The sequence below is a fragment of the Lepidochelys kempii genome, chromosome 6, assembly GCF_965140265.1.
Source record: "Lepidochelys kempii isolate rLepKem1 chromosome 6, rLepKem1.hap2, whole genome shotgun sequence".
Classification (NCBI taxonomy): Eukaryota; Metazoa; Chordata; order Testudines; family Cheloniidae; genus Lepidochelys; species Lepidochelys kempii.
Window position 1 is genome coordinate 73,759,064 of NC_133261.1, and position 21,174 is coordinate 73,780,237.

Genomic DNA, 21,174 nt, shown 5'->3' on the forward strand with positions numbered 1-21,174 from the left:
CTCACCTGAATAGAGGCACTTAGGAATGGGGGAGGATATCTGCAAGATCTCAATGAAATGGATACCACAGATCATGCTACTTATCAGTTCTTCAAGTGGTTTCAAAGACACATTGTGCAACAGTGGTTATCTGAACAAGAATCCATATAGGAGGTTCTTCTGAGTCAGTGAATTCAGCTTTGCTGACCAGTTTGTGAAAACACCTTCCCACTGCCTTTGCTGGTGTCTTTGGACTCCCTGAGCATTCAAACCAGTTTAGCACAGGTCAGCAATGGACCGCTTGTACAGTGTGCAGAGAGGCACATTTCCAAGGAACACCGCCAACAGGTCCAGTTAGTACAAAATTTGTCAAGTTGGCTCCACTGTGCAGTAAAAATATCTCAGCATGTGGCCAGTGAGTCAGGAATAGCTGCTGTGGATTCTGAAATGGGCAACCCCTCAGCATACTGTAATTTATGAGGAAAGGCTGTATTCCAATCACAGCAGCTTCATGTCAGAGCTGATGCAACTTCACAGGTTCAAAGCAATTAGAGTAGGAACAAACCTGTCCTCTGGACATACCAAGCACATTTGTAAGAACATCCTGTCTTTTTTTTTTTCCAGGGACTCACTGTGTAAACAAGCTTTTCTTTACTACACTTTCATTCTATGGCTCACTTTAGCAAGTCCTTCTGAAAGGTAAGTTATACCAAAAGGAAAATGACAGAAAGTGGTCTTTCCAAATGATTTTAATTCCCCAATTACTCAGAGTGGATTTATTCCACTTTTATTGAAGTTCCATAAAGGCAATTCTAAATAGTTCAGCGCTGCTCTAGTTGCTTTAATGTAACATCTGCCTGCCTCTGTCAAGCCATGCCACAGGGAAATGGGACTCCTGTCCAGAAGTTTCAAACCAGTGCAGAAGCCCAATGGTATATTATTCCCAGTCACTCATGTCTGCTTTTTTGGGGAGTGAGTTATTAAAAAAGCAGCATGTAGTTCAGAACCAGGATGTACATGGTGTGCAAAAGAACTTTTGTAAAAATCAGTATAAGTTTAATTAAAAATAACTATTGTAGGAAATGACCTTCATTCTTAGAAACCCAGTGAAGCATTGGAACACAGCATAAGGAACAGTGTGAAACTGGCTAAGCTAGTTTTACTGCCCAAGATGAGCAAAGCATACAATGCAACCAACAGCACACAGTAAAAGCACATAAAATAGGATACATTTTTAAAGGGTTATTTTCCATTTTAATAACCTATGGTCTGGACTTTAGAGCTAATTTCTATTTTGCCACTGTTACTTTAAATGGTGCAATCTGTTAGAAAATACAGATACTCTGAAGTCCTTGGTCACTCAGACTGATTAAAAATAGCAAAAATTAAACCGTAAGGTCAGTTAAATACTTCTCTAGTCACTATATTGGGTGACCTAATTACCAAAACACCTGATACTATAGGCACGTCTACAAAGAGTGATAAGGACAGCGAACACATTAGGCATATGCATTTTAGTTGAACTTGGAGCGCACATGTGCACGTGGAGGAACTGTACAATATTGTATGGGTTTCTCTGTTACACTCCAGTGTTGTAACTGAAATGTTACCGTGTTTTACTGTGTCTACTGATGAGCATGTTCCGTAGTAGAAAGGTCATGCATGTGTAAACACTTATAAACCGCTTAAAGTGTTTATAAACCACAAAGCAAAGAGATACCCAAAGAGCTAGAGCATGACAAACACTCCTAGATTAGCACAGCCCTCTCATTCACTAAACGTACTGCAAGTTTACCTAGGAGAGGTAGGCTGCAAAGCACACGCAGTTCTGCTGAATGAGGTCAGGTAATAGAAATGTTGAAAAGAACTGGTGATACAGAGATAACTTGCTGTTGCTTTTGCAACTTAAGAGCACCACCTACCTGCAGTACTCTGCAAAGGTCAGAACATAGCACTTTTCCTCAATGCAGGCAATACTGTTTTCATCCTGATGTCGGGATGCAAAGATCTCGTTCTGCAAACGGACATACAATGGGGACAGTCACTCAACTGGGCAGGAGCGCTTAGAGAGACAACGCAGTCCTAGGTATACTCTCCTTAAAGAGGAGAAAGGCTATGCACACATGCAACAACACGCTTCTTAAAGAGAAAGCACAACCCCCTACAAGTCAGATGTTGCAATTAACCCAAACAATTTACAGTTACAATTTTATAGCCTAATTGTTTTAGTGACCAAAAGAACATTTAACATTTGACCAAAATGTTATAGCTTTCCCATCACATAAACTCACCACCATTCTACTTTATATTGTCAGGTCTCCACATGTATTGCAAATATCACTGTTCAGTAAGACAGCTGCCACCATCAGGCAGCTCAGAGATACTGCTTATAACCAAATCTCTCATTTCAAATGCAATTGAGAGGCTGTGACTTATATTGTGATAAGTGTTTCTCACCAGGTGACCTTTCAGAATGCTGCATTGAGCAATATGAAGGCAGCTTTTTCAAAAAATGCTCTTCCAATACCAGACTCAGCAAGAAGACAGCTCAGAGGGGAAAATGTCCTCTAACGTCTGTCAGGGAAGATACTACCACACAAGGCCCAAGATGCAAAGAAATCCAAAGTAAAGACAGAATTTTTCACCCCATCCAATCCCAGTGTCAGACCTCTAGAACTGCATGTGGGAAGACTGGAGAAATTGCATGGCAAAGAAGGAACCTTCTTACAATCCCCCCCTTTGTTTAGCAACTTAGGCAGAAGGCAGGAGCTCTCTTCCTCCCCCATTTCCAATACCCTGGGGGACAGTCTCAGTTTTCTCTTCTCTGCGCTGGAAATCTTTCTGATTCATTTTCACAAATAAATTATATGAATGGAGTATGAATGGTATTTAGCCAACCTCTCCCACTAGCCTCTCAATTACTGTAGTGATCAGTCTCAGACTAAATAAATTGTCCCCTTTTTTTCTCCAACTCTCCCCCAGCAACTGAAAGAGCTATTCTAAGTGATGAAGAAATGGCAGTAGCCTCTTCTCCCCAGTTTGAGTCTCGAAAGGGTGCATCTGAAGCAGCTAGGGAGGGGTGGACAAGTGCTGCCACTGGGCATAGGCCAACCCAGCTGGAGCTAATTTAGTGAGTATTAGGTGTGGCAATCAGAAGCAAAGAGGATCTGGGGTAATAAGGGTGCTGTTGTGTAAGTGCCTGGAAGCAGCAGCCAGGAATGTGCTTCAGAGTTAGTTTCGCCTGGAGTCCTAGGGAAGCAGGGTAGGTGGAGGACAGGCTTCACTACAGCCTCAGGAGCAGGGTCAGAGTCTGGGAACGTGATCAACAACTAGACAAGCAACAAAAAACTAACCAACAAACAAACCCCAACCCCTAGAGGTGTGTGAATGTTTTGGTTTCCTCCTTGCATCAAGTTTACCTGAGTCATCCTTGGCAGGCCTATTCTACCTACTCAGCCCAGTGGCAGCTTCTCCTTTTAAAGCAGTTTTTGTATAGCAAGACAGGTGTGGGAGGAGGAAAATGAGGTAGTTCCTCCCTAACCCAACTTCTTGCTCTCTACGCACTAAAATGCAGTTAGATAACCTCAGATTTCATTTGTGGACTAAAATGTCACAAGGTACCAAACTGGTTTCCAAAAGAAAATTGGGGATTCTACATGTGGCATGCACAACTACTGAATGGAATTTAAAAACAGCACATTGTGGACTTTTTGTTGGATGGAAAAACGGCAGTAACTCATTCCTCTCTAATCTCTGTGCTCTTTTGGTTTAAAAATGTACCTTTCCCCCTCCATGCAAAACCAAGCAAAGCAACAGGCCTGGGTTTGAAGACATACTGGGTCACAAGTTTTACTTTTAAAAGTGAACCCTTTGTGCAGAAGGAGCACAGTATCCTTCTTAAGTCTGTTTTTAACCCTCCTAATAAATCCACCCTTTTCTGCCCTATACAGATTTACTTTCACATTATACAAAAAGGGAACAGGAGATTTTGGTCTAGTATGTCTAATTTCAGGCCAGAGGGACTGGATTGATTCCCTAAAAGAGGAGTTTTTAATAGAAAGTCAATTCAATTAATAGATTTAAGGAAAGAAGGGACCCATTCAGATCACCTAAGTCGGATGTCCCACATAACACAGGCCAGAGATGCTCACCCAGTAATTCCTGCATCGAGCTCATAACTTCTGGTTGAACCAAAGCCTATCTTTTTGAAAGACATTCAGTCTTGATTTAATACAAAACACAGCATTTTCTGATTCCCAACACAGTGCACCTTCCCCTAGCTAAAGTCAAATAGCCTCTTTTATAAAGTGGCATAGGACTGTTTTCAGACCAGAGAAAATAGTAAATTTTAAAGCAAAGAAGGTCCTGTGAAAGGTACAGATACTTCTGTTACCACCCATCCTTGTAACTCACAGCATTAGATTGCTTGTGTCCTACGTGAAACACACTGGTTTTACCCATTCAACACAAAAATATGGCAGCATCTGTGGAGCAGCCAGGAGACCAGTGTGACAAGGATCCTGTCTCTATGTGTTAAGAAGGGCTAAGCATGAATGCTGAGCAGGGATGTTCATTCCACTCCCATCTCCCTGGAATAGAGTGGATCCTTGCCAAATATCCCCTAACCATCCCAACTAGGTATTTGGGATTGCTCACCTGATGCATGCTGGGATTGCGACCTCCCTGAGTGTGCTCCGGTCTGTAATACCACAGGAGACTCATCATTAGCTCCCCTGAAAGGAGACAAGAGACATTTTGAAGTCAGTGATGAAAACACGCATTAAGGAGTGTCACCATCCAGTTTCAGCTCTCCTGTTTCATCCATCAGCCCTTGTATTTCCATAGCTCTCACCTAACTGCAGCTATACAGTGATAAATATTTGATGTTGAGCTAAGTTTCCTTTTGTTATAGCAATTGACTAGGTAAAACAAGTGGTGTCACTATTCCATTGTACCCTCACCACCTAATAACTATTCACAGTCCCAGATGAAGAGGTCACTAGTCAACAAAGCCAAACTGTTTTATTCAAATATAAAATAGCAGCTGAACTGGGATTTGTCAAGTACACGGGTCCAAGGTTTAGGACTTGCAATATTTAGTCCTGGACAAATGCAAAAAGAGCACTACCATGGTACCAGCAGAGGCCTTACCATCTTAAGTTTTGCTATTTCACAAGCTGTCAGGGGTATGACTTGCTCTGTACCATTTGGCATACTAAGCTTCCAACTTAGACAAAGAATTAGGCTCTAGCCCTGGAGACCTGTCAGATATGGAATCTTACAATCAAAATCACACTATTCCAATTACCATTCAGCTTGTACCTATTACATGATTTTCAGTGCTAATATCAAGAACTTCTGCAGCTACAAATCAATGCTTCATCTTCCAGATTACAAACTGTTTAGAATATTTGCACAATTAGTGGTTCATGAGATACCTGCTCCTACTAAATCACGTGGGAGAAACTGTTGCAAAGATCTTTAGTTGGTAGATCTGTACAGATGCTTTCAGGACAATTACTGATTCTGAGTTAATGACTAAAAAGATGAATTTTCAGTTCCTGTAGCAGAGTTCACCATGCACAGCTATAGGGCTCTGATTACCTAGCTCCTTCCCTTTATCAACCAAACCGGTAGTGGTGAGTTATTCTGGCAAATTAGCGTCCGCTACTCAATTCTGCCATTAACCCATTTCCACTCAGTTCTTTGGGATTTGACGGACAGAGGGTGAACATAATGTATTCTGGCTTTCTGCCCAGTACCTGTTTTTGGGTCTTCCCACAGCGCCGATATCTTTGCCACATAAGGCATAGATTTCTTTCGCGGTCCTGATTTCAAAAGGACTGTATCTCGTACCCGGATAATTTCCCCATCTCTCTCCACAGCCTGGTAGCTCTTACGAACAGCTGGCTCTGGCTCATTCTATAGTGTTGGCAGGGGAAAGAGAGGCAAAAAGTTAGGCTAGGAAATACTTTAGAACAACTAATCCAAGCTGCCTTTAATCGTCCTGGTCTTGATTAAAACAGTTCACTAAAAACCTTCTCCGAAGTGGTGCACCTTGGCTGCAAGAGCTCCCAGAGAGAAGTCACATAGCACAAATCCACCCATAGCATCTCTATATCCAGAGGGCAAATTTGAAAAGTGGGTGTGAACTATTTGCTAATGAACCTAGAAAAAAAAGCCACAGAACATTCTCCTGGGTTCAGGAATCAAGTGTCTTCAGATCAGGTATGGCCACCAGTCTGATGTTCAGAAGGGCTATGGAGAAAACGTAATGCTACTGCTTCGGTACAGTAAATTGCAGAATCTTCACCACGCCAGTTTAAGGATCAGTCTTAGTCTAAAAGGAAAAAGTAGTACTTCGAAACCGTCTCCCCCATTGTATTTTAAATTAATCAAAAGTGAGCATTCCTATACCTGTGCGCACACAAACCTGCTTTCAGGTAAGTGTTCTTCTGACCACAAATTTTTAATATTACCAACCTAGATATTGTAGGTTTCCAGCTGCTTATGCTACTGATGCAATTGGAGACTAAATCTGTTGTTTGTTTTGAAATATAATAGTTATGCTTCCTAAGAGACTGTTAAAAACTATTTGTAAGAATGCAACAACATGTAATATGTCCTCTTGAAAATACAGGCAAAGTGAAATCCACTTTACTAATGAAGTGAGGTCAAGGGGTTGTGACAACACAAATTGGGCTGGTGCAAAAACATTTGGGCTGAGTTATTTGTTTCTTGGCTTCTCGTTCTTCTTCCAGCACTACAGCAGCACATGCCCTTGTCCCCAGCATGACAAATGAGCAAAGAAAAAGCCTAAAAGGTGAAGGTTGCTTTTTTGCTCTGTTCTCATCTGACCTCTTGGGCACGAGGAACAAGAGTAACAGGCTCTGCCTCTATGGATACATCTACAGAACAAAACAAAACCCAAAGCCGACATTCCCACTCAGTCTGGAGCTTGGGCTCTGAAACTCAGCAAGGTGGTTGGTCTCAGAGCCCCAAGCTCCAGCCCTAGTGGGAATGTCTACACAGCTATTTTTAGCTCTGCAGTGCATGCCAGAGTGTGGAGACCTAGGCGCTGAGACTCTGCCACAGGGTTGTTTTTTTGCAGTGTAGATATACCCTCTGAGTTAAGAGCCACCTATTCTGCCCCAAGAAATGGGATAGTTTCCTTCAGATTTTTTCTTTCTTCCAAATTTGTGTGTACACTTTGATATTATGGATAAAATGAAACCGCAGAGCAGGGTAACCTCTGATGCAGCAGAGTTGCCTCACTGGGACAAATCTCTACTCCTACAGGCTCAGAAGGCCAGAGATCTGTTGAAGGGGGAAGCCTAGTTGGGAGAAGAACCCCCATGGAGAAGAACAGCTGACTAGGCCCTATAAATAGGGCATAAAAGATGTGGGCTGGTGGGGCCCCCATTGGACTGACTTTGTGTCCTTCCCAAGGCAACAGAGGGGAATTATTGCTGGAGCTACGGGCACCACCAATGCCTGATGAGACAAGCTCAAGCAGCTTGGCAGTTGCTATTTTTGCCTTAGAATTGCCCTTAGATTGCTGCTTCCTCTACTCCCTGTAGTGGGGCTAGCAGGTACCACTTGCCACTTCCCTGCTGGGGTTCACCGCTTGCATGATCCAGCACCTGTGTCCTGGCTTACAGGAGGCAGCTGTCCCTCTCTGACTACAAACCCAGCGCCACTCGTTCTCAATTATCTGGGAAGAGGAGCAGGAGAAGCATTCCCTTTGAATCCTAAACTCTACAGCATTGCTGCATGTAGCTGCATCTTCAGAGACAATTCCATCTCAGAGGTAGATGAAGCAACCCCAGTTTATAGATTACACTGTATTTTGGTAATAGCAACATATATATATATATATTTTCCTTTTAGGCTTTTTCTCTGCTTGCCTGTCATGCCAGATGCCAGGGCAGACCAGGGCATGTGCTGCTGCAGTACCGGAGAAAGAACGAGAAGCCAACAGTCAAGTGGCTCAGCCCCAAAGCCCAGCAAAAATGTTTTACACCAATCCAATTGTTCCCTTGTTAAAGAAATGCTGGATGACATCCAGTGAGATCGTGCTGTTACAGAGGTAACAGCAGAAGTGTCACTCTGGAGAATGCTCTTGTACCTGCAGGCAAGTCTACCTAACCTGAAATCCTGCAACCTCCCGTCCTTGTCCCTACAGGATCTCAGTTTACTGTGCAGCATGCTTGGAGGCATACATAGGAAAGCAGAATTTTTCCAGCACTTACCACAACATACACGGCCTTTTCGCAGGCTGCACCCACGGGTATCCAGCCATTGGTTGCTCTCCTCCTGCTGATGCGCTGCTGCTTTGGATGAGAGTGACCTCCTGCTGCTTTGCTATCACAGGCATGTAAACAGCCAGCAGTATTTCGAAGACCAGATTTGGAGCCACTGGGGGGCTTGGAGCTCTGTGGACACTCTCGGGCCATGGTCTGGGGTTCCGAGTTGGGGGTCTGCAAGTGAGGAACTGGTTCTGCAGCTGGTGGCACACTGGGCACAGGACATCCTGAGAGTGGGTGGGCAGGTGATGCAGGGTGCCCTGCCACAGGGATCGTGAGGCTCAGCTGGTCCAGAGATTTGCAACTTTCTAACAAGAGGGGGAGAGAGGGAGAGTGATATATTTGTACTGCAGTTTCTTGATAACGACTAAATTAGCAGGATGATCCCAAGCTAAGCAATACTTTCCTAAGGAATTCTCTTTATTGCACTACTAGTAGTGGGCAATACTTCTATTTACGTATGGACCTCCTGTACTAGGAAACATTTTGTACTACTGCTCGATTCTAAAAGCAATGACACTTGAGTATGCGGCTTTGAAAATGCACTGAAGTACAACCTCACTATGACAAACCCATTTGATATGCCCCTCGCTAGTGCCAGCCTCTCATGTACAAAGGGCTGGGTTAGCGCCCTAAGTGATACTAGACTAGATACAGTGATTCCAGCCTGTCAACATACACGGAAAGGTGAGTAGCAAAAGGGCTTCCTGTGTGAGAGAAGTGAGAACTCGCAAAGGACTAAACTATACATTAACCATCTGTCAGGGATGGTCTACACATACTCAACCGTGCCTCAGCACGGGGTGGTGGACTAGATGACCTCTTGGGGTCCCTTTTAGCCTTACATATCTATCCCCCCATACTAACCCAAAAGCCCAATTTCCTTCAAGGTGCCAGCACAGGCACTAAGTTTAGTCAGTGAAAGTGAAGAGCTTTCTCTGATGAGATCCAGACCAATGATAAAACATGGGGCCGAACTTGAAACAAAGCATATGCTGTTACCTTTAGGACAGCCCTATATCCCAGAAGCAGACATATTTACTACCACAGGCTAGCAAGTCAGCTGACAAAGCCTTCCAAAGACATCCCAAAGCATTTTACAATGATAATTCACATCCAAAATTTCCAGTGCCCAAAGCGTTCAATCCATGAAATAAGCCCGAGTAAAAAAGAAAGAAGCTTAGATCTGAAGAAGTCTAGTGACACAGCATTATCAATTCCGGCAAGGAGGGAGCCCCCAGCTTAACAAACAGCCCAATACATAAGAAAATCCCCATGCTTCATAAATCTGAAAGCATGCATCCTGGAAATGCCAACAGGGCAGCTTCAGGCAATCTCAGACAGCACTAAGGTTCACAAAGACGGCTGCTTTGATACATCTGCAGGACCCCAAGTGCGCACCGCCTTAAAAATAAAAGCAGTTTAAGAGAATCAGCGGAATAACTGATTCAATTTACAGTGAAGCATGGCTGAGGCTGCTCCAGACAGTGGGAAACTGCTGCCCTCTGCCTCCCACTCAGTGAGCTGTAAAAGGTTATGAAACAATCACCATCCTTGGAGATAGGAGCAGTAACAAAAGAAAGATGCATTCACAGATTAGCAGCAACAGCAATAAAAACAAGTATAGTCATAGAGCTGGTCGGAAAGATTCTTGATCTCTCTGCTTGCTCCGTTTGTAGTCTGTAGTGCTACAGATGTAGAGCATTGTTCCCCTGGGAGGAGGAGTGTTTTCTGTCACTCAGCAGCTTCCCTCTGACTCTTTAGCTGATGGGGTTAGTGGGTGATTGTGATGGGTGTTTAAAGGATGGTGAAGCGGGAGGAAGAATATTGGAAGGTGCAGAGGGGCACACAAGGAGAATGGAGCAGTTGTACTGATAAAGGAGAAACAGCCCAGAATGATGACGTGGGAAAGTCTCGGGAACTCTTAAATGGACAAGCTGATATGTCTTGAATCAGATTTGGGACCACTTGGGCAGCCATCGTGAGTAGCTGTATTTAATGGTGTGAAGATTAGGAACTGAACTCTGGTGCCCTATGGCCTAGGCTCCCAGGCTAATTTCACAGATGACCTGGATAGTAATGTAGCAGCCTCATGGACATTGAGATCACAAGCTCTTTTCAGTTCCAAACTGAAGCATGACAAACAGCTTCACACTAATAGCTACCCGCCTTAAGAAAGGCAAGACTTCATTCAACAGGTGCTCAATAGGGCCACACGAACCCCATCATGTCCTACATTCCCATCTGCCATGCATATATTCCCACCACCGAAAATGATCTGCCCGGGTTTAACCTCTCTAGCATCCCTCTACCACCCATTAATTCATTGGTTTCAAGTGCTACCAATAAAGCATTTCCCATGTTTAAAAATAGATAATCATTGTGGCCAACTCCTCATCCAGTCTGCTCAGTCTTAACCCCGTTACCTTGTGTGCAGTTTTACATAGCAGGCTGCTGTCACTGGAACACAAGAGTAATCCCTCTCTCTCTCTCTCTGCTGGATATGGCACACAAGCACTGCTCACGGCACCAGCCTAATCCCTTCACCTGTATACAGCAGACCCCCATCATTCACCTACAAGTGAACACGTCCTCCCCAGTAAAGGAGACTGGCACCTCATTCTAACAACGCACTGTGCTACTCTGAGGACAAAATTAACACCTGTAAAGAGAAGGCTAGTATCTATGAGCAATACTTAACTAATCCCATCACTATCAGGATGACAGCGTTCAAAATTAGTTACCTTTTCAAGGGCAGTTTGGCCCCATTGGGTACCCAGCTAACCTCTCTAACAACAGACTGTAATCAACAAGAATATAGATGCAAGGTACTTGATATGTCAAGCTGGCAGCACTGGGGGATCAACCTTATCTCCTCTTCTCTGCATATGACATTATTCAGGTTAAAGTAATCCTTTAACTCACTGAAGCTGACGTTTCCAGGAAAGACTCAGATCTTTTTCACAAGTATCAACAAACCAGACCTAGAACATTAAACTTTATTTATGCTAGACGAGACCTCCCTCCACACTGCACTCAGCAAAAGCAGAAAATCTAGGGTATTCCAATTTTGCAGAATTCTAAATCGAAGTTACTCAGCAAGGAAGACAAGAGGGCCTGTCCACACCTTTGAACACACACCACCCAAATGCACCATATTTAAGAAGTGTGCTACCTTGCCACTTGCCTTTAAAAAGAAAAATCTATAGCAGGGAAAGTGTGGAGGAATACACCAGAGTTGGAGAAATCCTACCTGTGGGACAGACTGGCACTACTCATGGCACCTTAGCTAATCTATCAGATTTCCAAGAAGGGTTGACATCAATCTTCTCCCTCTGCATAAGACATCAACTTTTCTCTCTCTACATAGGAAATCACTCAGAGCACCACCAAAACATCCTCACACCCCTTTCATCTGAATGTTAAGCTAGCATCACTAAGGTGCTTGAACCAATTCCTTTTAGTACAGTATAGATTGGCATGACTCAAGGCAGTATGTCAAAGATCAGTATTCTTATTTCTGAACTAGTCTTCTCACAAGTAGTATTCAGTTATTAAAACCCTTAGAGCTATTACTGAGACTTTAATGTACTGTCTAGCCGCCCAGCGTAGGGGGTCGGGGGTCACACCAGGACAGCAGAGATATATTTTGGAAAAACAGGAAACCTACACTTCGCTCAAGTGCTTCTGAGTTATAGCACCTTCTCAGAACAGAAGGAGGCCATAAAGCCCATCTCATCCTGTACTCTTGACTTAGAAGATTCATCCACCTACCTAAAATCCATCAGCAGTTTGAATTGCATAAGTTAACCTTCCCTTTGAATCCTAAGCCCTACAGCATTGCTGCATGTAGCTGCATCTTCAGAGACAATTCCATCTCAGAGATAGATGAAGCAATCCCAGTTTAGAGATTACACTGTATTTTGGGAATAGCAACACACACCACCTTTATAGCTTGGTGGCTTTTATACTGAAAATGTACTGGTAAACGATTGTCCTGTCACAACAATTCCGGTAGCCAGTTTTAAATATTTTGAACAGACATTTCTCTACATAGTGAAGGCAAAGCTCCTGGATAAAAACCGTAGTACAAAGACTATGGATACCACAGCTAGGGAAATAAAGCTACACAAATACCTGAACCATTTATTAAACATATTACGCTTCTGGGTTTCAGTGTTTAATAGGCTACACACACAATCAGGGGAAAGGACCTTATAGGATCTCAAGAATCCACTGACATTCAGTGAGTTAATTATCTCAATGTACAGGGTGCAGTTGTGTTACAAGTCTCACAGCTAACATCTTTTGGTGTTTTTCCAAACTGCGTTGTGTGACAGAGTGCTGGGCAACAGCAGCTGTACAGCACTCCGATCACTGGATCACCAGTTAAATCACCCCGAAGGAAACCTGGGGAGCAAAGCTGTGCCTAATTGATAGATTGGGGATGGGCAGGAGAGAGCTACAAGGCTAATGAATCCATCAGCCCAGAAAGTAGAAAACACACAGAAAGGATGTGCTCTGTGGGGAAGAGAGAGAGAGACTGAGAATGGTGGGCAGGCAGGCTTTTCAGGGTCAGAGGCAGAAACAGGAAAGCTCTTTCAGAAGGAAGATACTTTCTGTCTCCCCCCCTCCTTGGCTGAGAGAGCAAAGGATCATATGCTATTGTAAATACAGAGCTGCACAACTCTGGAAAGTTAGTTGGGAGAATACTGTAATACATTGCACAAGGTGTTTGACTAGAAGGTCTCCGAGCAGTTTGTGGCTACAGAAGAGACAGGAGCAGGACGGTGCCCTGTCACAGGTAGCACCTGCTGAAATACTCAGTAACTTTGGTGCGTTCAAAGGAAAGAAAAAACCCAAATAAGAGATTTTGTGAGATCCCAATAAAATGTATTTTGGGAATTTCACTGTTCGCAGATCAGGTACAGTGCAGAAGGCAGTGCCAGCTTCCACACACTGCTCTACCAGCATGCCTCAACCCTTCACTAAAGTGATCCCCTCTAGGGACAAAAGGGTTATTCGATCTCCATGGTCTAGATCAGCCTTCGGATTCAACTGGAACTCTGAACTAGAGCTATACACACTGATGGCCAGTTGGCAAACTGGACCACTCTCCGCTAGGAACTAAACAGACCACCCCCTCATTTTCCATAGATTAGACAGATATTGTACTGTGGTTACCGCTAACCTGGGCAGAATTCAAACCAGGGACCACCTTCTTTCTGTCCCAAACCTTACCAGCCTTCTGATTCAATTTTTCCATCCACATAAAACATTTTACTGGAAACAGCCTTCAGTGGAAAAAGAAGGAATGTCATAACATCTGGAAGTGTAGCTGAATGCTGCATCTTCCTCAACAACAGAGAATACATGTCCCAGATTTAGATGAACCGAATACATAGGGAGCATGCCTCTTACGTGGTCATACACAGGCAACAAGATGCCCCCCTCTGCTTATCAGTGCACTAATCTAACCTTCTTCACTTAGGCATGCTAAGACCTCTATTTGTTGTTTTGTCTTACCTGCTGCAAAAGGCATTTTGTAGGGGTAGCTGTTCCGTCCTGTATGCACACTGCTAATCCTGCTCTCTGGCACGTGCATAACTCCACAAAGGCTGTAACTGTTAACAGCTGTTCCTTCTCCACAACAGTATGGAGAGTTACACCAGTGAAGTGGCTGGAAAGGAGTACCTGATGGTAAGGAAGTTGGAGATACCAAAAGCCCCTCACAGGTAGACTGCGAAAGCTCATCCTTAGGGTAAACCGAGCAGTGAGAGTAGCCACTGTATCCACTTTGGCCATAATAAACATAAAACCCGTTCAATGGAGTCAAATCTGAAGATTCACAGAGACATCCACAATCCGTGTGATTTCCTGGCACAGGCAAGGGATGGAACTGCTGCACGGGGAAGGAAGGCTGATGAAACTCCTGTTTGGGAGTAGGCGATTTCTCCCCAGGTCTCCCATACTCAGGCTTCATGGAAGCTTGCCCACCCATAAGCAAAGGCAGTCTGTGATAGAAACCATCTGTGCTATCGTAGGAACTAGATAATGGTTCATAATTGAGAGATTCCATTTTTCCATGGGGACTAGGGGAGTCCTGATGGTCTGCTTTCCTAAAAGCACTTGCAGGAAATCCTTGCCAGCCATGTGGACCCTCCATTTTTACATTGGACATTTCCTTTTTGGATTTGACACAATTCTTCCTATTGGCTTTGGCCCACTTGAGCCTCGACTTTGAACAGTGGTTCTCAGACTTGCCCTCTCCATCTGATTTACTCCTCGGCTTCAGAGGTTGGTCTTTTTCATGGGTCAGTTTCAAAAATGCTACAGCATTGAGACTGGCCAATCTCTTTGGGGTGGGATGATAGGGAATTCCACTATCCTCCCTCTTTGTTCCATCTTCAAAGACATCATCCAATGAATGGTCAGAGCTATTACATTTCTGACTGGATCCATTCTGACTCTTTTCCTTAACTGTTTTTACAGCTGGTTTTCCCAATGAGGGCCAGTTGCCACTAGCTTTGCAGTGCAAGCCCTTAGTGCTACAATCTCCACTGGCTTTGACAGAGTCTTTCCGAAAACGCCTGCCAGATAATAAGCCATCATCCCGTTCAAACAGCAGGTTATTCACTGCCTCTGCATTCAGAGAGGCTAGTCTTCGTTTCCTGGGCTCCAAAGGAGCAGCACTGGGTTCCTGTTCTGTTCCAGGACAAGTTATTGTGCACTTTTCCCCAGATGGATCACTTTTCCCTGCTCCCAGAGTCTGAACTTGTTCTGGGAAACAGGGAGGTCTGAAGTCATCCATCCAACTGGAGAGGTCTCTTTTTGTGCTACTCTGGGTCTCTTTTGACAACGATCCAGCCACGTCCTCTAGTCTGGTGAGAAGCACTTTGCACGTTTTTTTGTCCACAGAAGTGATCAGACGTTTCCTTAATGGGTACGTCTTTCTGATCTCCTGCAAATTCCTGCTTTTGTTTACACCCATAAATCCACTCTGGCAGTTTTGAATATCAGTGGTCTCTCCTTGCTCACTGCACTCTGCCTCAGTCCTATCCATTCTTTCACCGTCTACTGGTGACAAATCTTGGCCAGCAGAACCAGATGGATGTTTTAGAAGGAAAAGTTGTTTCTTCCGGGCATGAGTCATAGGACCCAGTTTCACTCCTGTAAACAAACAGAAAAAAAAAGTCTATTAATATCATTGAAAGGGACCCATCTCCTCACAATATACCAAATAGGAAATATTTGAGGATGCTGGTTACTATACAAAATATAGTATTTCTGGGTCATGGCCAGTTTAAACCAATCAGAAAACAGGATGTAATGAGATGTGGTTTAACATTAAACCACAAAATATGACAGTAATTAAATATGTGACTGATACTGAAAACCCAAGAAGCCAGGAAAAATCAGGATTAAAGCCAAAACTCCATCCTGCCCTATTATGCCTAAGTACTATTACAAGTATGTTACATGAAAGTCCAGTCCCCAGTTAAATGGACATGATTTTTAATAAGTCACAGATATTAATCAAACTAATTAAAGTTAATATAAACCCATGCCCAAGGTGTATGGTATAAATACATTCTAGGTATATTTTTGATTACTCGTGTGTTGTTACAAACAGGGCTATTGTCCAGGACAATTAGACAAAAGATAACAAGTTCACCTTACCAAGCCATGTGAAAGCTGAACTTTAAAGAAAGTCAAATGGACAGAGACAAACCAACTATAACACACAAACTTAGTAACAAATCTTTGTGCAGGTAAGAACGTGACTAAGTGCTATGCTTAACAATTAGTTTGACATTTTAATTGTTTTAAAGACCAGCCACAACCTTTAAGTAAGCCATCTGATCTGTAGATAGGCCTGCATAATAACTGAATCCCAAGAATATGATTTTGGAAAGAAAAAAACTTTTATTCCACTGAGTTAAGGTCTAACCTTTCATTCAGATTTTGAGTGTCAAAAATGCTAAACATCAAAAACTGAGCTAACGCGTAACAAAAATATAAAAGGGGAAGTTATAAGCATCTGTCTGCAGAACAGGAACAGGTTCTTCTACCTGAATGGTTGAGTGAATGTATGATTGGTGTTTTCCTAGGATTTAAGTTCTAACTTTTTGCTAGCTTTGCATTTTAAAAATTATTTCTGAGTTGGGATTTTTTAGGATGGTTGAGACAACGCCTGTAGACTGACTCATTACCTCAGATGTCTCAAAATATCTATGGACTTACCCACTGACTGGATATATTTTTGGATCCATGGTCTTTGAGTCCGTAATTACTGAAATGAGGAAGGTTCTTAATTTGCATAAGGGTGACGCCAGTGACTTTAGAAGGAGATGCAATTATGATCTGCCACGGGACTCCTGAGGAGGGATTCCCAGTGGGAGGAACCAGCACCATCCTCAAAAACTGGAGGACAGGAAGAAGCTAATACTTTTTACTTTAGTTTTGTTGGCCACCATGGCTTGCTTGCAATGGCTGTTGCAGTGGATGCTACAGACCTTGGCTGCTGGCCTCTGGCCATGAGATGCCACCATGTCTGACCACATGGCCTGTGCCTCCTCCACCCACCCAGGTGGCCACCAAGGGGTAGGAGTCCAGCAACATGCAACATCTAAGACTCGACATCTACAAGCAAGTAACTTCTACCCAATCAGCAAGTCCACCACTGTTAAAACCTGAGCCAACAAGAGCACCTACTAACTTTTCAACCACATGCCAGCTTTCTTAGGCTATCCACAAGTGTTGACACCCATCCTGCATATGTATCAGCCTTTTTGGTTTTGTTTTGTTTTCTAACTCTTTCTTAATGTTCTTCCACTTTTAACTCCAGCTGATCATAGAATCATAGACTTTAAGGTCAGAAGGGACTATTATGATCATCTAGTCTGACCTCCTGCACAACACAGGCCACGGAATCATAGAATATCAGGGTTAGAAGGGACCTCAGGAGGTCATCTAGTCCAACCCCCTGCTCAAAGTAGGACCATTCCCCAATTTTTGCCCCAGATCCCTAAATGGGCCCCTCAAGGATTGAACTCATAACCCTGGGTTTAGCAGGCCAATGCTTAAACCACTGGGCTATCCCTCCCCCCAAGTCTCACCCACCAACGCCTGTAACAAACCCCTAACTTATGTCTAAGCTACCGAAGTCCTCAAATTGTGGTTTAAAGACTTCAAGGTACAGAGAATCCTCCAGCAAGTGACCCATGCCCCACGCTGCAGAGAAAGGCGAAAAACCCCCAAGGCCTCTGCCAACCTGCCCTGGAGGAAAATTCCTTCCCGACCCCAAATATGGTGATCAGCTAATCCCTGAGCATGGGGACAAGACTCATCAGCCAGACACCCAGGAAAGAATTCTCTGTAGTATCTCAGATCCTACCCCCATCTAACATCTCATCACAGGCCACTGGGCATACCTGCCGCTAGTAGTCGAAGATCAATTAATTGCCAAAATTAGGCTATCCCATCAAATCATCTCCTCCATAAACTTATCAAGCTTTGACTTGAAGCCAGATAGATCTTTTGACCCACTCCTCCCTTTGGAAGGCTGTTCCAGAACTTCACTCCTCTGATGGTTAGAAACGTTCATCTAATTTCAAGACTAAACTTCCTGATGGCCAGTTTATATCCATTTGTTCTTGTGTCCACATTGGTATTGAGCTTAAATAATTCTTCTCCCTCCATGGTATTCATCCCTCTGATATATTTATAGAGAGCAATCATATCTCCTCTCAGCCTTCTTTTAGTTAGGCTAAACAAGCCAAGCTCATTGAGTCTCCTTTCATAAGACAGGTTTTCCATTCCTTGGATCATCTTAGTAGCCCTTCTCTGTATCTGTTCTAGTTTGCATTCATCCTTCTTAAACATGGGAGACCAGAACTGCGCACAATATTCCAGATGAGGTCTCGCCAGTGCCTTGTATGATGGTACTAACACCTCCTCATCTCTACTGGAAATACCTAGCCTGATGCATCCCAAGACAGCATTAGCTTTTTTCATGGCCATATCACATTGGCGGCTCATATTCATCCTGTGATCAACCAATACTCCAAGGTCCTTCTCCTCCTCTGTTACTTCCAAGTGATGCATCCCCAGTTCATACAGAAATTCTTGTTATTAATCCCTAAATGTATGACCTTGCACTTTTCACTATTAAAATTTCATCCTATTACTATTACTCCAGTTTACAAGGTCATCCAGATCTTCCTGTATGATATCCCGATCCTTCTCTGTATTGGCAATACCTCCCAGCTTTGTGTCATCTGCAAACTTTATTAGCACATTCCCGCTTTTTGTGCCAAGGTCAGTAATAAAAAGATTAAATAAGACTGGTCCCAAAACTGATCCCTGAGGAACTCCACTAGTAACCTCTTTCCAGTCTGACCTTTCAATGTGACCTGCTGTAGTCTCCCCTTTAACTAGTTCCTTATCCACCTTTCAATTTTCATATTGACCCCCATCTTTTCCAATTTAGCTAATAATTCTCCATGGGGAACCGTAACAAATGCCTTACTGAAATTGAGTTAAATTAGATCTACTGCGTTCCCTTTGTCTAAAAAATCTGCTACCTTCTCAAAGAAGGAGATCAGGTTGGTTTGACACAATCTACCTTTCGTAAAGCCATGTTGTATTTTGGCCCATTTACCATTGACCTCAATGGCTAGTAGTGAGCAGGCATGTGTATGGATAAAACCCACAGGATCTGAGAATTGCGCCAATAGAACAATTCTGCCAGTACCTGAAACAGCCACAGATTAACCAACTTTGCTGAATGAAAGATCACACAGTATTTCATGGGTTAGAAGTTGTATGCTTATTCCTGAGAAATCATGTTAGTTTCCCCTAAATTTGTCATTCAAATTTTAAAAATAACAAGCTATCATCTTGAATTGTATTGGAACATTTCATATAACCCTATGACTGAGGATGGGTGGTGTGCAAGATTGGCTATTACCTAACCACCATTAATTTTGGGAGAGCTCCCTTAACTGGCATCAAAGCTCAACATTAACTTGAAGCTGGGAGGGATTAGATCCTTCCTGTATCAGCTATTTGGCTGAAACATAAATATACTGACTGACATTGAGATTGATAATGTCCTCTCTCATTTTGGGGGCTCTCAGTTATGCCTGCCCAAATTATTAGATAAAGCTGTTGATTTAATCTGGTTTAAATCAACCTGATGTATTTTTTTATATTATCTCACTTTTAATTTACTTATTTATATGTATTTTATTTGATTCTTTTGTTTAGTTAATAAAATATATAAATTAGAAACCTGTGTCGTTCAGATGTTTCTTTCAGACATCAAAGTTCCAGATCTAACAAGTCCCAGGGTAAATAAGAAGTAACTCAGCCTCAGACCCCTCCTATACTGATGGTCCACAGAACTGTCTCATAGTCCTTCCATACTTGGTGCTGAAAGAGGAACACTGCTGACTTTTGAGGGAAAGTTGATTTATGTACTGATCACTTCTTTCAGTAAGAGATGTAGGTTTTAGAACTTTTGAGGGCCTCAGATGGTGAATACCAGCTTGTCAACCTACAGGCTGACCAATTCCCCTTATTTTCTCATACATCAGTGGGCAAATTTAACTTCAAAAACATCAAGAATAATCAGAAATAGGCAACAAGATCTTCTGTTCCTCTATTTAAAAGAAAATAATTTTGTCATATTAAAGAAGAGTCTTTGACTTATCCACCAAACAGGTCCAGTAGTGGTAATGCAACCACCCTACACAAACCTGCCCTGGAGGAAGCCCTTCTACCAGATTGCATGGACAATTGATTTGTTTAGTATGGCTATTTCTGTGATCCTATTTCTTCTTGTTCCCATCAAAAGGGTAAGTCTCTGGCATAAGTGCTCTACAGAGAATTATCTCTAGGTTGTCCAGAGAGAGTCACTTGAACTCTGGACATCAGCTATCCCCTTCCTCTGCTAGCTCCCACCATTCCTTTGCAGGACTTAAGTCTAATCCCCCTTGAACAGGTATTTTTTCCCAATATTTTATAAATAAAATTAATAAAACAGTCGTATTTTAATTACATCCAAGTCCAAAATGCCGGACTTAAATAGATGTTCAATTTTATTAATATCCCCCTCCTCTTTACCTTTTCTAGTGGCCAGTTACAACAAATTTCCCCTGAAACGAAAAACAGTGATGCAGACTCATAAGGAAGTGGATTTTTCTGACAGTAAATATTACTCCTGAGGGAATTCTGTGCCAACAAATTAAAAATTCTGTGCACAATATTTTAAAATTCTGCAAAGTTTATTTGCCAATAAATAAATGTGGAGGCTCCAGCATGGCAGAGGGCAGTACAGGCCACCGGCTGCATGGAAGTGGGAGATCACCCTGCAGACCCCTCCCCTCCATGGGACACAGACTCGGCGGTGAGGCTGCACCTGACCCTAGGGTGACCAGATGTCCCGATTTTATAGGGACAGTCCTAATACTTGGGGCTTTGTCTTATATAGGTGACTACTAACCCCAACCCTGTCCCGATTTTTCACACTTGCTGTGTAATCACTCTACCTGACCCTGACAAAGTGCAAGAGCCAGGCCTGCCCCAGAAGCACCCCAGGGACCTGCCCCTCCACACCAGGTGTGGGCAGGCAGGCTCAGCCCAACAGGATCCAAGTGTGGAGGTGCTTAGTGTGGGGGGATCTAGGTATGGGGGGGAGAGGGCTCTGTGTGGAGCAATCTGGGTGCAGGTGGCTTAGAGTGGGTAGTCCGGGTTTGGGGGGGATCTGGATGCACAGGGGCTCGTTGGAGGTGGGTTCCGGGTGCAGTGGCGTCCAGATGAAGGAGGTTGGGGCTCAGCATGGAGCGTCTGGGTGTGAGGGGCTCACTGAAGGGGTCAGGTTGCC

General features: G+C 43.4%; 1 protein-coding gene across 4 annotated transcripts in view; it reads right to left on the bottom strand.

Moving 5' to 3' along the window:
• The window catches only part of BAHD1 (bromo adjacent homology domain containing 1), a 68,888-nt gene that overhangs the window by 5,457 nt on the left and 42,257 nt on the right, over nt 1-21,174 (bottom strand). For all 4 annotated transcript variants that reach the window (XR_012159465.1, XM_073348777.1, XM_073348779.1 and 1 more), the window contains exons 2-6: nt 13,812-15,455; nt 8,232-8,593; nt 5,742-5,901; nt 4,636-4,712; nt 1,902-1,993 (exon numbers count right to left, since the gene is read on the bottom strand). Coding sequence is in view for 3 of the 4 variants with exons in the window: in XM_073348777.1 (XP_073204878.1) it covers nt 1,902-1,993; nt 4,636-4,712; nt 5,742-5,901; nt 8,232-8,593; nt 13,812-15,438 (2,318 nt within the window). In the remaining variant the exon portion in view is untranslated. The remainder of the gene's footprint in view (nt 1-1,901; nt 1,994-4,635; nt 4,713-5,741; nt 5,902-8,231; nt 8,594-13,811; nt 15,456-21,174) is intronic.